This window comes from Zootermopsis nevadensis, unplaced genomic scaffold, assembly GCF_977971745.1.
Source record: "Zootermopsis nevadensis isolate Lab colony 2312 unplaced genomic scaffold, Znev_1.0 Znev_ptg000026l, whole genome shotgun sequence".
Taxonomy (NCBI): Eukaryota; Metazoa; Arthropoda; class Insecta; order Blattodea; family Termopsidae; genus Zootermopsis; species Zootermopsis nevadensis.
The window spans coordinates 1,500,687-1,520,824 of NW_028259158.1; the positions used below are offsets into that span (position 1 = coordinate 1,500,687).

Sequence of the window (20,138 nt, forward strand, 5' to 3'; positions counted from 1 at the left end):
CTGTAAGTCAAATTACATGACTTTCCGGACAATATACAATATATTAGCATCTTCTACTTGTTTGTTCTCATAAAACATATCGTAAAGTTAATGTGGCTGCCAGCTGGGTTTGTTCACCGTGTAGTCTGATTACCGACGTCTGAGAGGTTTGTCTGTCCGGGTCGAATGTCGGCTACCTTTACCGACTATCCTGACTGAGATTGTCCTCAGAATTTTGAAGATATTTCCTCTGCAGTCCATAAAACATGAAATTTCCTCGTCATTTGAAATATTTATCTTAGCCTATGTAGCAATCACGATTTAGTAGCACGTATCCACGATATGCTAAATTTGAAACAGCAAAACTGAATAACCTAACAACTAATCATATGAACAGGAAGTATATTCTCACATACCCTGTTCAACAAGTCCCGAGTCGCTGGACGACACATCTGTTTGAATTCCAGTTGGAAGTGTACAAATAACTGGCTGTACAGTGTTTGAAACTGGTTTGGTAAACGTTATTACAGAAATTGGTAATTGAGCGATAAATGATATAACATTTGCATTCGTATATGGAAACAAAACATTGGTTTTGTGCAATTATCTATGATTTCCTCTCTTGTCTCCTAGTTCATTTGTTACAACCTCTTCAGAAACAAGGTGTAAAAATATGGAATTTTATGTAAATCTTAAATTTTCTAATTCTCCCTTCGACGGGTAATTAGCATTCCTTCGACTTCGAGATATCTAGGGTTGCAATTTCTGCTCGCAGACCGACTGTATTCCGTCCCTTCATGAAATGCTGGAGCATCGCTTGAAAATCAAAAAAAAAAAAAATTCTTTTAAATTATTTTCAATCTTTTATTTTAAGACATACTACCAACAGACAGTTTTTAAATCTGGATCGTTTGGTCTTTGGACAGAGTATATGCCCTCTTCTTTACACCTGAAGACGAGGACAGATCCAGCCCAGTCCTCAAAACGTAGTGCTTTATAGCATCAGACGATGAACATGCCCCACAAACTAAACATAGAGACTATTGCGTTATCCCTAGAATCGATCATAATCGACTACAGATTAACTTTCGATTAAAACCGTCGTTAAATAATTAAATAATAATGTTAGTATAAATAAACGATTATAAATTTAAAACAATAATAAGTATACAGAATATGTGATGCGAAACTGTAGTTTAAATTTCGACATATATACATTGGATGTTCGCAAATAAACCATTGTCAAAATAAACGTATGGACAGTTTGGCAACGTTTCGACGGTAAATTTACATGTCAACTGACGGGAGAGACGGAGTTGTTATTTTGGACGCCCAGTACACAGAACCTGTAAGTTGTGACAACAAAAAGGATTCACAAGGGAACGAACTGGCGAGGTCCACGCCGGTGGTAATGTCGCTGCAGGGTAAAAGACCGCGATGTATCTCAAGGCGACAATCTTCGAGTTCAGCGGACTGGGAAATTAGAGTAGCCCGTCCAACACAGCAGCGTAGCAGAGAAGTATATCCTACAGGCGCATTGCTCTGGGCATTTCCTGCCTCGAGCGTTCGCTACGAAAAGCTGGAACATGTGCCCATTAGGTCGCCATGTTTGTCCGTCCATCTGTCTGCTTGTAACAATTAGAGAACTTGTCAGTGAAATGTAACGTATTTTGATAGATATTTGGGAGTTGAATTACAGTTTGACTCATCCAGATTTTAGTTAAAGATGAATTACATTAACAGGTACTTTATATGAAGACATATATGCATGATGTTCACAAATGAGAATGTTGATTCCTGTCGTGTTATTGGATAGTTCCGTGTGCTTTTGTAAAACATTCTTCACATTTCCTACATACACCTCTACATTCCCAGGGTGGAGTTCGACCGGACATCCTGAGTTGTCACAGACATTTTTTACGCAAATTTAATAATATTAACGCATAATATAAATATCGTGCCTGTATATCCGCGTATATTATCTCCTAAACTACTGAAAAGACTTTGTTAAAGTAGAGTATTAGAAGTTTAGTCTGGAAAGTGTCAGCCTAATTTAATTTTGGTTCGTGTTGTTCAATATTATTCCTAAATTTCATGGACTTGATTTATAGAACTTTTTCTCTTGTCTTAAGAAACGATTAATTGTACAAAACATTTATGCTTTTTAGCAACTTAAGACACAGATCTTGTAAAGATCTATCGCTTTAATCTGTAATACGTTTTCATAGAAGGTAGCTAACATTTAAGGAAAACGTAGAATATGTTTATATCTTAATTGCATCATGCTTGTGTTCCTCAATATAATAATTTTATTTTCCGTCCTTACACAAGCTTATAGATTGTTAAAATTACATAAAATTATAACATTTCAACATTTTTGATATTGTTACATTTTAAAATGTAACAATATCAAAAATGTTGAAATGTTATAATTTTATGTAATTTTAACAATCTATAAGCTTGTGTAAGGACGGAAAATAAAATTATTATATTGTAGAATATGTTATTGAGCCATACAGAGTGATGATTGAAGTGTGGTTATTTTTGTTGCAGAATGAAAAACTCGCAAAAAAATACAACAGTCCTTTAAACAGATCAAGGCCGATGCTTCACAGCCGTTGCGAACTCAAAAAACCAACCCGTTCTGGCATTTATCATTCAACAGCTTATTTTGCGTGTTCGGTAAGAAAGGCTGAAGTCAGCATGAATTCATTTTGCCTTAAGCCCTTCTTATCGAGCACCGAAGAAATAATTTCCGCAGTTGAGGAAACGTACTTAAATAAATGAAGATTAAATCTGTGCCCACCAGAATCACAAACTGCACAAAATTGAAGGCCCTTTAAAACAGGATGGTGAGAATTCTTATTTATTCATGCTTATTTAACAACGATGTTAGTAGCTCAGACTAACGTCGAACAGAACGATACATAAAGAAGATAGTAAAACGTATATGAAAGGAAATGGTCGTGGCCTGACTCGAGAAACTAGTCTGGAATTTGACTGGAGGGACAAAGGAAAATTACAAGAAACCACAATCAAGATCACTGGTGTCCGGGTTGAGGTTTGAATCCAGTACCTCCGAAATACGAAGGGGTACTAACCTCTCGATGTTCGGTACGATGCTGAGAAGAATATCTGGAACAAGGTCACTGCATAATGAGAAACTCTGTAATTTGTACTTTTCGCCAAACATTATGTTGATCAATTAAAGTGACAGAGTGGCTGTACATGTAGTATGCGCGATAAGCTAAATATGAGCGGGAGGATAATATTAAAATTATTTTTTTAAAAAAATATGTTTTGTGTAAAATGTACTGGGTTCAGTGGCGTGCTCTTGTGAACAGGGCAATACACGTTCGCATTATATAAAACAAAAACAAGTATTGAAGACGTTCGCAGCTATCAGTTTATCAAGATGAACTCATTTCCATGGAGTTGCCCGGTTAACCTCTGTGCTAGAAACCTCTACTACAGTAATAAGAGCCTTGTCTGTGGAAGTAGAATGTTTCACGAAATAAACAGTCATTTGTTATGAATAGTTTTAGTGATTATTAATTATGTAGCTAATGCCTTGACATTTTCCTATTGGGACTGAGAGAACTTTATGAAAATAATTATTCTAGAACTTTAGGTCACGTTTTTCTTAACAACATTGAATTGTAGTATAATGAGTCTTCATCTATTACATTGGTTCTCTACAAGTGCGTCGACAGCTTGGCGAAATAAGGTTTTGAATAGAATGATAATTATTTAAAATAAAATTATTATATTTAATTGAGTTCATTCATTAAGTAGTTAAAGTTTAAATATATTTATTTTGTACAGTCTATACACAAAAGTTTGAAGTTTATTGGTGTTGTAAAAATTATATAATATTAAAACATTTTGTTGTGTAAAATATTATATTAGCGCTCTTAATCGTAAATACGATTTTACATTATATTTTTTAGCGCTTTTATTAAAACGACATGTTTCGACGGGTAATACCGTCGTCTTCAGGTTTTATAAATTTAAAATATTTTAAAAACTATTAGATATTTGATGCAATATATTATAATGATCCGTAGTTCTGTTTGTACCTTTCCATTTTCATGGTAAGTTGCTTATTGTAGTCAGATGTTATATTTATCTGTGGAATTAATGTTTAATTATTTTCTTGGAATGAGTATGAATTGACATAGGAAATAAATAAATAATCGTATAAATATATATTAAAAATAGTAAACGAGGAACATACCAAGAGATGTTGTGTAGAGTAACGTGCGTCTGACGGCTGGTGATACGATTAAGAGCGCTAATATAATATTTTACACAACAAAATGTTTTAATATTATATAATTTTTACAACACCAATAAACTTCAAACGTTTTGTGTATAGACTGTACAAAATAAATATATTTAATCAAACACAAACATGACGCATATAAGATACAAATAGTTAAAGTTTGTAATACTTTTGTTTTACAATAATTATGCTTACAATTTACATCACTTACAAGTAAGTGTTTCTACTCAGATACAAATATCAATTTCTTATTTTACTTACAGTGTACCTCAAGACACTGATCTAATATATGCAGAAGAACTTATCTTATGCGTATGTAGATCATATTACTGTCGACTTTTAATTCAACGTGTGGGTGAAATGTAACACGCTAATCTTCCCCGACAATTAAATTTTCCCTTGTGATGGAGATAGACTTATACCATCGTCATGTCCGTGTGTATGTGTGTTTGTCCACAAATATGTCAGGCCCACCGTCATGTATTGTAGCCAACTGACATTGCTACATACACTGTAACAATTAGGACACCCCACGTTCGTAAAATGTTAATTCCTCGTTATCAAACATGTCGGTCGTGGGAATGTTCATGCGAGCAAAGTTACGGTCAGATAATATGGGTAATTAAATTTGTGCATTGCACGTAAACTAATACCACGTAGAAGAAGTGACATGTACTCCACTCGAAAGCCACAACGGTTAAAAAATAATGGCAGTAAAATACGTGAAATTCGAGTATGGTCACAATTATGTGGTAACATGTATCTACCTTCATATTTCGTCTGAAACTAAAAGTATTTTCCATTTGCCATTTTGTAGAGTTTCGCTCTCAGAGTAATTTCACCAATAAAAGATTTTGATGAATTATATTAGTAATCCGTTAGGTGGGTCACTCGTCACCACCGCGCGACACATACAGAGATTATGATTAGAGGAGAAGGCTTCCAGATATGGAATAGGGAACTCTCCTGTTGTTTCCCGCGTCTTTATTATATTTGGCCACGTGACACCCTATTTCTCCCTAGTTCATATTTTATTTCTGTATTGTAACCGCTCATCTGGAAGTAGTTAGGTTTTGTTAGTTTTTCTTTTGTGTGTGTTTCCAGTATTTCAAAACCTTTCTGTAAGATTCTAGCACCACCCGCAGAGAACAAGGGTGGACTTCAGCCCTAAGAGCTAGAAGTCATGTTTAGGCCATCTGTTTAACATCCAATCTCGACTCCGTCTACGACAGACAAAGAAGTGCCTTTAGGAGCAAGTGTGGAGGATCATGTTGGGCGGTCCGTGAGAGGTCTCTCTCTGACAGCGGGGGGTGCTTCGCACCAAGCCAGGGACCCAGGCGCCGAAGAAAATTAGGGTAGAGACTCACTCTTGTTTTAAGTCGCGATAGCGAAGGTTCTAGGACATACTGGAAACTGTATATTGTATAGAAATAAATAGTAGTGCCTTCCAACTTCAATCCGAATCATTATTGGCTGGTGTGATCAGGCCGTTAACACGACCTGAGACAAGAGCTACATCCCGACTAGCTAGCTAGCCCCTAAAAATCCTACACCCTGATAAGGCAGCTGTTACGAGGCCACGAGCAGTGGACGGTTACAATGTAGAATTCAGAACTGGGTTAATACTCTTAAAATTCGCGTCTCCAAAAAAGACCGTACCTGGTATCCTACAGTGGAAGAATGAATTACGTACTTTGACACTCGATAGAAATCCCTTTACGTATATCGACATGATGCTTCAGAAATCTGTTATTGGTTTTTGTTAATCTGTCTGTTGAAATGAAACAACCGTTCTCAATCGATAATTATCTGTTTGTATTTCCGGAAGTACGTCACTCGCATACATTTTTCTCCCCCTTCAAATTCCATGACACGCCTGTTATAGGTTATTGTTCTAATATTATCTGTGCTGAAACAGTAAATTGCAAATAACTTGAAAGAAACTGGCATTTATCTTTACGGATGAATACACGGGCATTAGTGATTATTTGCCAGCTTATCTTCCCGTTCCACTGCCTTATTGTGCCAGAAACTACTCTTCGTTTGCATTAATGGTACAGAGACTACAGATCTTCCGGCTTTTTGTGCAGCAAAACTCGGCTGAAAGTTTCGCACAGGCCCACATAATGACAATCGTCAACTTCAGAAACCTCCAGAACAGAGGAATTAAAATACGACTCCGAATTTGTATGTAACAAACAGAATCACGGCTTGTCCTTGTGTTAGAACAATAAAATGTATGTACAAAATTCCACTCGGAATCGATAGCACAAAAATCGTGCCTTCCATATATCGATTACCTTAGTTAAGTACAACTGACAGCGGAAGTTTAGTTAAAATACAACTTCCGTTCCCTCATGTTAAGTTTGGCGAGTACCTGCTAATATTTTGGACTGGAGAGCTAGCAATTCTGAGGATTCTGCTAAGAATCTACTCGTAAACTGAGCAATTACAACAAAATATTGTGAAACAGATAAAATCGCGGTGAGGAATATAAGTAAAATGATGCTAGCAGTCAGTTCTCCCGTTCCGAGTCAAACGATCCCAGGTCCTTGGTCTTCGGAACCACTGATAGGTGCCCCCCCCCCCCCACCAAATCATCCTACCGACACGGTTCCTCTGCCCCGTGTCGAAATTCGATTATTCGTCTCACGTAACCTCCCGGCAAATAACAAACTCTTTCCTCCACTATTCCCTCCTCGTCGTTTCCGCCTATTTCTTGTCATTTTACAGCCCCTAAAGCCATGTGAGAATTGTTCGGCGTAGGCTCACGCAGACCACGCTCCATCGAAATGAATCTGGAAGGATTTAATCCCACTCGAAATGTACCCCCCCCCCCCCCCCCCCGCCTGCCCAGTGTTCACTTCACCCCTGTCCCTTCTATAAGGGACGGGGTATAAAAATCGTCCATAATGCAACCTGCTACAAACCAGCAGAGATTTAATTAATTTAACTAATTGAACTCGTGTCCATTTTCCCTGTCAGATACCACGTTCCACATATCTGGTACGAATATGGAAGGTAATTAAGAGAAAAGGCGAATTCATCAGCCGCATGTTGAAGATGTTTTGGGTACAGCAAGAAGTGTATCGGAGAAGCCGTGAAAATTACAACTATTAACGTTTCTACGCTTGGCAATGTTAATTTCGACATGCAAGTCTGTTTCTCAACATGTACGGCCTCCTGACGCAGCTCTGAATACATTTTCTTCATGTGTTTTAAAATATAAATTCCTTAGTAAAGAGCCCAAAAATTTTCACGTCAGTCAAGACTGACATACACTTAATATAATTTAACATGAATCTTGAATAAATTGTTAGAGGCACAATATGAATTAAGTTTCTAATGTAAGATTCTTTTCATAACAAATACCATGTTTAACTTCGGCTTTCATGGATAAGTCGAATCAAATTTAGTAGGTTTTTCAGCGTATCGACAAGCACTGTAGTTACCGTCTTCATGATAAATGTATTTTTTCGGGCTTATGAAGCCTTTATATAGGTCTGTATAAGGGAATCCTAACCTATCCCGAAGGCATACACCATAAAGACAGCACTTGAAATGTCTCTCGAAACGTTAGAAAACGTTCAACACTCGATGCAGTTTATCACCTGAAGTCGAAGATGTCGCTACACCAAGTTCGATCAGAGGTAATCTAAGGACAACAAGTAGCGCCGTGTGTGATGGCTGAGTGAAGCTCCACGCGTCCGTCATTGACGCCCCCAGTCCAGACGCCCGCGGCCGCTGAACGCAAATTCTCCACCGTATTCTTGGGGCCTGGACACTGTCAGCTCCCGAATTCTCTTAACGCGTCTGGGAATGACAATCTAATTTCATACTTGAGCGGTCTGCTGTGTGGACTTACGTGTTTAGTGGGAAGTCTAAAAACGCAGAAAACTAAGGATAGACAGCGTTGAACATAAGTAATTCCACTGTAACAAATCTCACAGCCAGGTAACTCCACGTCCAGACGCCATTCTCCATAGTAACAAGTCTTACTTGAATTACAACAACACAGACTTATATTTTCATGATCTTCCGGATGTCTGTCTGTCTGTCTGTCCGCTAGTAACAGGATCCAGCCACCTGACCGATTTCGTTCAAACTCGGTAAACTAACGCTTCATGACATCTTGCTAAGACATAGGATTGTGGTTCAGTTCAAGCGCCATTTTCGTTCTTGGATATGAACTTTTCGCAGATTCTGTTAAAACTAGGCTTTTGATATTCATTGTACGAATGCTAAGATTTAAAACCCTTTTTAGTAATAATTTCGTTAAGTTAATAAATTTATGTCGGAGGCTAACCAATCAGTAAGCTGTTTGTTCAGCATATCCACAGTTATCCTCCTTGACTACTGATCGTCTTATGAGACCACAGCCTCAGGGCGAGTTAAGACGTGATGACAAGGGAACAATTAACCCGAACGCCTTAAACCTATTCTGGCTAGCAACTATCTTCTTGCACTTGACATTTATACTTAGACAATGAAGATATTCACCTATGTTTCATTTTCAGTGCTAGCCTGTGAATGGATATCTTGCTGTTTTCATACACATTAATGAATAATTTAAATTATTATTGTTCTTGATGGGGAAAACTGAGACAGGTGTAGGTTGATTGCAATCGACACGAATCGTATTATTTTTAAATGTCAGACTTAATAATTATTTTCTAAACGCACTGGAAATTCGAACAAATTTAGAAATGGCTTACATTTCATTCAAGTCGACTGGATTAGACAATTAAACAAAAAATGGAAGTATTAAAAAATATATTAAAATTAGCCGTCAATCACAAATATAAAATTAATAAAAGATTAAAATATCATATCATATTAATTTTATATTTGTGATTGACGGCTAATTTTAATATATTTTTTAATACTATATAAATCACAATATGACACATCTACAATACCTTAAAAAATGGAAGGTTTCCTCAAACGCAAATACGAACTTTGCGCATACAACTCTGTACTAGGTATTTAACTAAGAACCTGTCAACATTTTGAATAATGGGTGTCATTAGCTTTCGTTGTCTTCAGCCTCTGTCTGCCAGGTGATATATCATCACACAAATTGTTTGAAGAGACAGTGTTATGTTGTTGACAGCCCACAAATAATGAAAGCGGCATTTTCTCGCAAAAAGTTTCATATGATTAATTATGCGACGGGTGTTTTTAAATGCTACAGATGGCGGTGGGTTGCTTAACAAGTCGATGTTAAACGTTGAAGCCTCAAGGCCAATAGCCCAGGCGCAAATTTTTGTAATTACGGTGAAAACGAACCGAAATTTAAATGTAACCGCTCATACCTAATGTATTTCACAAACCAGAGAAGCAATCTATTCCTCTCGGAATATTCTTCAAGCAACACTTTAAGCGACATTGGTAACTATATGTACCAACTCTCTTGATTTTAAGCTACGTCGTATTTTGTCCACATACAGTATTTACGGCTTTCGTATGAATCTCAGTACAAACGTCGATTATCATCGTAAACAGCGTCAACCAGCTGAACTATGTAATGGTGAAGTGTGGTGTTTACTTTGCGGTACGGACTGAATTATTAAATATTATTAGTCGAGCTTTGTATCATTTACTCTTTCTCCGCTATCTTTATATTTGTCCTCTTATTGATAATGTTACAGTTTAAAAGACTGGTGATTACGAATTATTTTGGATGTGGATAATCAACCGTGGCTTATTTAAGGAAAGGTCCTGGCTGTTACACAAAGAAACGCAGGAAGCGAGTGCGTGCTACATGGTCGGTCCAGTGGCCGAGACTAAAAACCGGGAATTAAAGCAGACACAGTCGGCTAGCAAGCAGATCTTAAACAAGTGCTCGGTAAATATGTATTTATTTAAACACAGATGCAAATGTAAATACATGTATACCTACATAATTCTACACAGGCAACATCCACACGCATATAAAAAAGTAAAGCTGTCCCGCTGCTCCTCATTCTTAACCTCGGCTCACATGCAAAGCATATCGTTGACTTACACTACATCAAAGCTGACCTGCTTGTTCATCTCCGCTCAGACTCTGAGGTCCTCTTTATTTCCTCGATCAAACTGCTGTACACCTCCGAGGACGCCCGGGACCGACCGCGCAATTTGTCCTGCGAGTGGGGTTACGTCCCTCTGCCGGGATCATCAGCTCCCTAATCAGCACAGGACATCCCACGCCCCCTTCACAATTACCACCGTTACGCGGCCACTTTGAGCCGATGTACTAGCAACAGTGCGTGACAGCGGAAAAATAAATGTGTAAACGTGTCCCCAGACGCAAATGTTGAACGTTGTAGTTGGAAACCAACGGCTGGAGAATGTGGAGCATTTCAAGTACTTGGGAAGCATAGTCACGACGGACGCCCTATGCACCAAGGAAGTAAAAGCAAGGATAGCCATGGCCAAGGCAGGTTTCGTCAAGAAGAGGATACTTCTCACTAGCAAGTTGGGCTTGGAGATGAAGAAGAAACTAGTGAAGTGTTACGTATGGAGCAGAGACTTGGACACTCAGGAAGAAGGAACAGAAATACCTGGAGAGTTTCGAAATGTGGTGTTGGAGAAGAATAGAGAAGATCAGGTGGACGGATCGAGTGACCAACGAAGAAGTATTGAGGAGAGTCAACGAGCAAAGAAGCATTCTGCAGGCGATTACACGAAGGAAAGCTAACTGGCTGGGACATATGAGAAGGAATGGGTTACTGAGTGATATCATCGAAGGCCAGGTTGAAGGAAAGCGAGGACTGGGAAGAAGACTGATACAGCTAACCGACGACCTTAAACAAGGAAAGAAGATGACGTTCCAGGAATTAAAGCGAAAAGCCGAGAATAGGGACAACTGGAGAGCTCTTTTTGGGAAGAGCAATGGACCTGTCGTAAGACAGCACACTGAATAATAATAATAATAATCACTTGAAATTGGTATTGTGACTTAAAACTTGATACTTCTTAAAAGCAACAAGTGTATATACACCTAACCTAACCTAACGTGTGGTATAACATGCCCCATGCTCGTCGCTTCCACAAAGATGTTTCAGGTTCCATCTATCAAAACAACATAGGAGAAGAGAAGTTTACACAGTACGTTCACATTTCCCACTAAACACATCAATAAATTCACAATATTTTTTTCAGAATATGAATCTAATAATAGCATAATATACGTGTAACATTCCTTCCAATTATAAGAATTCTTGTGAACAATATCTTGAGAAATGTTCTAAGTTACAAAGTACAATTTCCCGATCAATGCGTATTTTACTTCAGCGTCCTGTATGGGTTTTTAAGAGACGTACGCTGTTTTATCAAAACACATGCACAGCATAGCATAACACTGTTGGTTTTAAATTGGTCCAGTTGGAGATACACAGATTTAAACTAGCACTTAAAAGGTTAAGGGAGTTATAGTTACAAAATTTATTAAATATTTCAATTTCCCTTAAAAAAACGTAATTAATTTCTGCTGCAATCTTGGCAACCTCACCGGGACACCATTTTGTTTCTGGATGTCTCACCCCAAACCACATAATAAGGGAGAAAAATACTGTAAATGGACCAACATTTTATACTTTTTATACTACGCTAGAAAACACTACACGTCGGAACATTAAAGAAGTATCATACGCCAAACAATTTCATTACTAAGAGAAATAAAATCCTTCTTTCTCTACATAAAGCTAGATTTTGATAATTTCAGATTAGATTATGAGAATGAGCAATTTCCAATCATAATTTTAAACATACTTATACTTTGCCCAAATTTTCTTAAAATAAACTCTACTGAAATAATAAATGTCCTTATTTGTTATGGAAATGAAGGGAAATCGTAAGTGTGAAACTGTAATACATCAAACATCTACTTTTTTGTTATTAATTGTTAAAACAAACTTTCTGTTAATACTGTCACTGTACCAAAGCACATGATATTGCCACGGACTGCACGTAACAGTAATGTATCAAGCCATAATTCCTCTCTTACACATGATCCAGCTGGCTGCATGTTGCCCTAGCAACCTAACCAAGCCACTAACCCCAGAATGAAGTCAGGCCGGCAGCCTATAATATGGTAATTTAAATTCCCTGTCCCTGCTGTGTGAACAAAGCAACCAACAAACATTCCCTGTGATGCCCCTTTGCCTGATGAATCATGAGTTACTTCATTGTAGAGTTCGTCAGCTCGGACCACGTAGCAACTCTGACGATCGATGCTATCGTAACAAAACTTAATAGTTTGCTTTCAAATTTCATAATTTCAAAGATAAAAAGTATTAATACCAGTGAACAATGAGGAGGAGTCTTGTGAACGAGGAAATGAATCCCACCTCATATGTTTGTAATGCAGCCAAGATGGCATTACTGGTTGTGGGAAATTAGAGGGTATAAAGGTGGTACGGCTTTTAATTGCACGACAGACATACCAAATTTAGTGATATCACAAAATGAATCTAAAATAATTAGTGGGATGTACACATGTGAACTAAAACGGTGTAATAATAACATAAAAAAAGAAAATCAGGCTAAAAAAGGCATTCCAATGTTTATAAATTCAAAAGACCATAAACTTAATTACGTATACGTAAGAGCTCAGTTTTAATTGGAATAAACTTAAATAGTTACTTGTAACGTTACGTAAGCCATCGCTATTGCAGAACGAGGCAAGAAAATTAGAACACAGAGGATTATGTTGTCACCTTTCAATAATTCTGTCATGGTGATCCACAATCATAACAGAAGCCTTGCGGACACTACTCTGATTGAAATCCTTGCTGAAGAAGTGATACTGCGTTGTTACCCAGCCCACGTACACATGAGTTGGGTCCTGTCCAGGGAAGATCCTTACACCATAGAAGTACTCGTTGATGAGTCGAATATCTCGTTGCCAATAGATTCCACTCCTGAGACAGCTGGGACAGACATTACCTTTGGACTTCTGTCTCGGATGGTAGGTGGAATAATTTTCAAGTCCGTCTGAAAGCAATTTGTTTACTCGTTAATTAATTTATATTTATTACTGAAATAAAATTAGCAGAATATGAAGTAAGGCACAACTGAATAAGAGGGCAGCTTAGCCCCCAACTGCAGAATGCCAAAAGAATTAGAGACAGTACATGAGAAATTTCTGCACAGAGGAACAAAAGTCTTAAAGTCTGTCATATCAAAATTAAACACTGAATGTAACAAGCCCTGAAGATGGATAAGGAAGCCAAAACATAACCTTTTATTAAATAGAAGTCGAATGGATATTTCATGTACCTCTTATTACAACCTTATTGTATAGAAGCTCACCTGCGAGACCCTCGCTCGTGGTGTCCGCACATGTAGTCTACTAGTGCGGCCCATGCCAACTGGTTTTCTCTCGGGACTGACGTCTCCATCCACAGCTGGTTCGGGAGTTCCTCCCTTCTTCAGACGACCATTGCTTGAATCACGTTCACGAGAGAAGAATCTATGATAAAATTTATATTTTAAAATAATTCGACAGTTCCAATTACATGTCAATTCTACTTTCAGCTCTTATTTCCTTGACTTTGTCCTTCCTATCGAAAAGCAATGACAAGATTCAGAAATATTGGTGGACAAGAAATAGACATCCTGAACCGAATAAACTTGTCAATGTTGCTCTCGAAGTACCTGCTACATAGGTCACAGTCAAGACAGGTTATTCTACGAGATGTTCTAACTGTGAGATGTTGCAAAATGTGCGACAGAAAGCAGTAGAGAGACACGGATCGAGGACGAGTCCGGCAGAGACATAGTGAGGCATTCGCCGAGGTTGGCATGCATCCCTTGGTGAGAGTTCTGAAAAAAATTTCAAAATTTTCGAAAAATCAAGAAACGATGGTAATTGTCTGAAAAGCGCAAAAAACCCAAAATTTTTGAAAAAATTTTGAAAGTGGAATTTTTCAAAAAAATTTGGTTTTGTGCGTTTTTTGATTTTTTTTAAAAAATTTAAAATTTTTAAAAATTTTCGAAAAATCAAAAAACGATGGAAATTGTCTGAAAAGCGCACAAAACCCAAAAATTTTGAAATTTTTGAAAAAATTTTGAAAGTGGAATTTTTCAAAAATTTTCGGTTTTGTGCGCTCTTTGGACAATTTCCAGCGGTTTTTGATTTTTCGAAAATTTTGAAGAAATTTCAATTTTTTTTTCAAATTTCACCCCACCTGATGCCATGCAGGACAGATCGCCGTCGGACTGTGTCTGATGTACTGTGACTCTAACAAACGCGGTCTGTGCCTCACACGGTCTCTATAAGCCGAGATGCTGGATGCAACACGTAAGGCAGATACCGAGACGGGCATGGCAGGGCACAGGTGATAATTCACTGACTCCTCACCAGTAAAGCTCACGTTCATGCCCAGGGCAGCCTATATGGGATTTGTGGGGGACAAATTTGCATTCGGACTTGTTTTTCCCTGAGTTTTCCAGTTTTTACCTGCAAATATCATTTCACTGACGCTCCATTTTCATTCATGTATCATCTGGGGTTGGCCAATGGTCCAGTTAATAGCCACAGTCCCACAGAGAGACAGTCATGTCATTGTACAATATTCCCAGCTATCATATAAACATTGTTTCATGTGAACCAAATTATTTCTCTGAGAATATTTTAAGCATTCTCTTAATGTTTAATAGCACGTTTTATTAACAATATAACATTTAATTATTGTGGGCTTCTAACACACTTTCATGCAAATTATGACAATGACTGCCATCTTCATTGCCATGAAAAACTCAAATCTCAGGCACAAATTATTATTATTCTCTATAAAATAAGCAATGTATTGTGTTGTAGGTATAGCATACTTGAAAACATGCATAATCTATGGCAGCAAAATTCACGTGTTCCATTAACGAATTACATTGCTTTTGTGCACCCATTAGACCATACGTGTCAATGACATTCAGTACTAAAACATGTTTCAAATAAACAAAATATAATTATATAATTATTTTCTAACAATTTAGGTCCCCTTTCTGGACAATGTAACTGCATGGATGCAGGGAGCATTGATAGTATTTTGGAGATTCTTAACATCTCCAACTCCAAACTAAAGCTACTTCCTCAAGATGCTCGTTGATACAGCACAGCCTAGATTTCAGATTCTCATGGTATTAAAGATGTGGAATGCAGTCATCTGGTTATAAAATCATATAGCCTTACAGGGGTTCAGAGGAACATAGCACCTCCACCTTCTGAGCAGAAATGTGTATGAATTCCATCTTTAACAAGTGATATGCTCCCCTGGGACATTATTAATTACTTATAAGACTACACGGTGTCACAACCCAGAAGACTTACATTACAAGTACATCCAACAGTGGAAACCGGTCTGTTCAATTCAAACCGTAAGCAGTTACTTTGTCTTAAAGACGTTACATCACCACAAAAAAAGATCAGATTAAGAACGAACTGCCACGAGAGCTTGAACCGACTTCCCTACTTTCAAAACAGTCAAACCTCGTACACCGTTGTAAAACCCAGATGAAAAAGGACAAAACACATTTGTTTAACAAAGAACAGAAACCTATTATGGTAAATAAGTAACAATTTCGCATATGAAATATCACCAAAATACATTTTTTGAACAGTTCTTATTAAGAGCCAAATAACAATAAAAGATGTGAAAAACAGGAATCAACAAAAGCAATAATATCAATGGTTAAATATTTTTTAAAATGCATCAGTCAAATATTATTAATATATGTTGTGTGCAGTAACTATGTAAATAAAAACACATTTTTAAAATAAATTCTATTAGTTACAAATAATATTTTTTATATAAAATGACCACATGAGTTCTCTTAACATCATAAAGCATATAAATTTAAATTTTCAATCTTTCGGCCTATGACCGTGCCATACTGGAAATATGTTTGATATTAAACATGCTACAAAAGGCAGTTCCACATTCTTCAAATTAAAACATGTCTTTATGTGCTCGTACTGTTCTGAGACATCACATCATCAAAGTAATATAATATAATTTCATTTTGTGTTACAACAAATACTTTTCAATCAGATAATATATGCAGTAAGTGCGAAATTCAGTCAACTGCCTTTGCAAATGCAAAAGTAATTTAACCACGTTTAATAACCAATTCTTAATTATTTTCAGAACAACCACGAATACCTACCTCGTTCTAACGTACCATTCATTTGTGCATTTTCCAGTTTGTCGTATGTGACGTTTCGTGAGAGCGAGCCTCTCCTCGGACGTCTGGATGGTTTATGCTTCAGTTTGCTTGCAGAAGGTTCTGGTGATGGTCCATTCATTATAAGTTCATCTGCTTCAACACAGCATCTTCTGAATAACCACGCTGGACGCCTAATAGAAACAGACTTGAAGTAAGAAAAAAGACTCTCTTAACTACAGGGTTATTACACAAGACCATATGGATAGTTCTGAAGCCACGAGTGCGTCATTAAACTCGTTACAAAGAAACGAAGGTCTTATTAATGGACAAGGTGAGTGCTGCAACCTGTATCCTGCTCTGGTAACTACTGACAAGTGTGAAGACAGTTTCTTATTCCCAACAAATCACTCCTTGATTTGTATTTATAAAGTGATTTCATTTATGACTTCTCAGCTCTATAAAGAAACAAGTGTTGATGAGATTCCACTCCTTGGTTTTCCTTCTTTCTCACTTTTCACACACTCAGTTCAATGTAATTTCTCTAGAACAGCATTTTCAGCCCAATGTGGCCATCATCAGGTTCAATTCCCTGCATTGGGGATCATATCCATCGATTAGTCATCAAAATACAACAGAAATGGTCACAGAAGATCTACTGTAAAATAACTTACGAGACATCGCTCTGTAGCTACAGAAATCAAAATAAGGTCATCGCCAACTCTCACTTTCTCACCCAAACTTGAAATTAGCTTATTATCAGTATTCATATGCTGACATAACACAATTTGATTCATCAAATGATGTACTAAATCATTACAGCATTTCCCTAGTCTTCATTTGAAACAATTAAGAATAACTCCAGCAGCTACTGTGACATGATATATAACCAAGTTCTATTATACAATAAAATCCTCTCGAACTATCCACAAGCGTGGAGATGACTTAAGGAAGAACAAGAAGATGTAACTGACTCCTAGGTTGCTTTTATGGTACAGGTATAACATCGTATAAATGTTAAAATATTGAAAAAGAACACAACTGGCAAGACTGTACAATGTATATTTCTACTATGGTAAATACAACTATATTTCTCAATATTTTCCTTATGCTTCCATAATCAGGGCAATGAGTGATCATCAGTTATGGATCACAACACTTAAACATTTATTTAATTTATAAATTCTATTACCTTTATCATTTGTAACTGAACCCCTTCATCTGTTTGTGGGCCACTGAAACATACACTTAAGATATTTACTGGAGTAGCTGAGACAGGAATATTTCCAGCTAAATGTCCATAAGCTATGAGTTTCTGAAATGAATAAGTTTGATTTACAAATGTATGTAGCATGAGAATAAAATCTGTACTTTGCAAAACACACAAGTTCAGTAACAAGTTATGTACCTGAAGACAATCTGCTCTGACATGCCAATCCAAATGGAAGAAAGTATTTCTCTGCTGTAATGATATTGGCTTCATCATTCTTTGGTAATGGCAAGGCAGATGATGGATTAGGGGCATCCTGACCTGCACCTTTCAGTTCGTTTCGTATCTACAATGTAAGGTTATGACAAGTAATCAGAAAAATTAACCAAGATTAAGAGCTACTACAATTAATAAAAACTTGACATAAAGATATCAACAATTCAATCACATGCAATGCAAAACTACTTACAGTATAACCACCAATTACTGTGTTCAATCAAAGTGTTTTTAAATAAATTTTGTTAATATAATTCAAAACAGAACGAGCAACTTACCAAGCACGTTTTAACTGGGAGTGGTGCGACCACTTTATATCTTGGTCGCTGAGAATCTTCCCTAGAGCCCTCACAATAAACATTTATTTCGTTTAAAAGTACTTTGCATCGTTACCTAAAAGAATAACAATAACATTCTTCAAATGTAGCGTTCTAAATAATATCAATCACTTTACAACGCCATTATTCTAATAAATAAACACAGGCAGCCATTTTTAACGGAACTAATACCGTAGTGAAATTTGAAACTATTGTTCCTTAATTCGGCAACTATTCGCAATATCACAGTGATAGAATTTAAGTATTGTAACATGTATGTTTTTCATTATGTGAAAACATATGTCTTAATAACACGCTTTATTATACGGTCAGATTGTCGATTTACTTTCAGTACCAACATTCAAGCATGGAAGTTCCTTTCATTTTAACTAATGTTTCAATGCAAGTCTTTGACAAACTAAACATTTTCTAGCAGTTATAGGCACAGTGGAATATCTGAAATTCATGTAACTCAATATGTTGTCTTGCGATATTTCACTTAGTGAGACATTATCCCTAAAGTATACATGCCTTCGTTTACCACGTTGGTCACAGTGGGTGGTGACCTTACGTACGAAATAAACATTCATATTTTGAGTGTTAATTCTAAAATGATTATACATATCATTGTATAATATATAGGTACGCATGTACAGGATGAATTACATCTTATGTGAGGTACACGAAATCTGTCCTGGAACTGGAATTTTTTGTAACAGAATTGGCAGTACTACATAAAGTTTGCATGTGTTGACAAAATATGTCTTAGAATATTACAGTGAAATTTATTGTGTTATAGTTTGAATTTAAAACACAGAACGTATTGGTTATTGTAGGTTGTACTGGAGACATGAACATTGCATAGGTCAGGAACAGAGGTGAAGGAAAAGCTTTCACCTTTTCAACTTAAGTTATGCTAGTTGTGGTTTGTTACCTTCCCCTTAAAGTTATTATGACAAATTCGAGTGATATGAAACCTTACTTCGAAGCTTCTATGACCAAATTCTGCCTTATGTGAACTGTCTTTCTGTGGGGTTTTATTCTAAATAAATCAAGTTATTTATTTGCTACCTTGTGACTGAATTCCCTACTGACTCATTTAGAATTGTAAACTATGAATAGTACAAATAAATTTGTTTTCCTCAATTTTACAAGAAGCCCAGAGGAGGAAGCTGTGCCAGTTGAGAAAGTTATTGCAACTCCAGAGATAAAATCAACCGAAGAGTCTGGGATTGTCCCAGAAAATGTATCCAAATCAAAGAAGACGAATGAAGTCAAGGGGGAAGGTAAGTTCTCTTCCTTTAAATTATTTAAATTTGTTCTGTAGCATCAGAATTTAATATTTCGTTACTGCCTCAGGGTATTTATATGCTAAGTCTGTAGCAGAAGCTGTGTGACTTCAATATAGAGATAGAATTTTCATTGTGGGTTTATTTGAGTCGCTATTACAAGTACATTGTTTGGTCATGCAAGGTGGCCACTCATTTAAAGTTACAGTGCCATAATTTTATGTTGAAAGTAGAAGATTTCAAGGCTTTAATGACAATTCAGTACTAATGAATAATGAATTGGACAGATGGATGAGGTATGCAAGTCTCAGTTAGGATAACCGGTCTCAGACCAAGATCTGGACCTTGGACCTCCCAAATTTGAAGCACGATTGCTAATCATTTGGCTGCAATTTTTTTATCCATTATATATGGAATTTAAATAGGAGAGATTTGAAGGAAGTGGTTTTCAAAAGATCATATATTGTAGTAAATAAAATGTCTTTATTTTAGAACTCTGAAACTATTTGGGGAGACAGAATAAACTGCGTTAATTGTGCCCTCATCTTCTGTTAAAAGTTATTGTAATTTAAAAGTGTGCAAGGACTTATGAAGTATTACCTGGCCTACATTTCATGTTACGAGTTGACACATTT

The 20,138-nt window shown here is 36.8% G+C and overlaps 2 protein-coding genes across 12 annotated transcripts in view; one reads left to right on the forward strand and one right to left on the reverse strand.

Annotated features, from left to right (window-relative positions):
• The window catches only part of LOC147872556 (protein argonaute-3-like), a 204,193-nt gene extending 200,678 nt beyond the window's left edge, over window positions 1-3,515 (forward strand). For all 4 annotated transcript variants that reach the window (XR_015537179.1, XR_015537182.1, XR_015537183.1 and 1 more), the window contains one exon: window positions 2,533-3,515. The gene's annotated coding sequence lies outside the window, so the exon portion shown is untranslated. The remainder of the gene's footprint in view (window positions 1-2,532) is intronic.
• The window catches only part of LOC147872586 (brefeldin A-inhibited guanine nucleotide-exchange protein 1-like), a 33,036-nt gene extending 14,618 nt beyond the window's left edge, over window positions 1-18,418 (reverse strand). For 2 of the 8 annotated variants that reach the window (XR_015537190.1, XR_015537191.1), the window contains exons 1-5: window positions 18,176-18,411; window positions 17,604-17,967; window positions 16,415-16,605; window positions 13,562-13,721; window positions 12,967-13,243 (exon numbers count right to left, since the gene is read on the reverse strand). Coding sequence is in view for 3 of the 8 variants with exons in the window: in XM_087356249.1 (XP_087212375.1) it covers window positions 16,570-16,605; window positions 17,604-17,726; window positions 17,820-17,936 (276 nt within the window). In the remaining 5 variants the exon portion in view is untranslated. Of the gene's footprint in view, window positions 1-10,108; window positions 13,244-13,561; window positions 13,722-16,414; window positions 16,606-17,603; window positions 17,968-18,175 lie in introns of those variants that run through there. The other 6 variants (XR_015537193.1, XR_015537192.1, XM_087356249.1 and 3 more) reach the window with 5 other exon arrangements.
• Window positions 18,419-20,138: the final 1,720 nt, after the last annotated feature.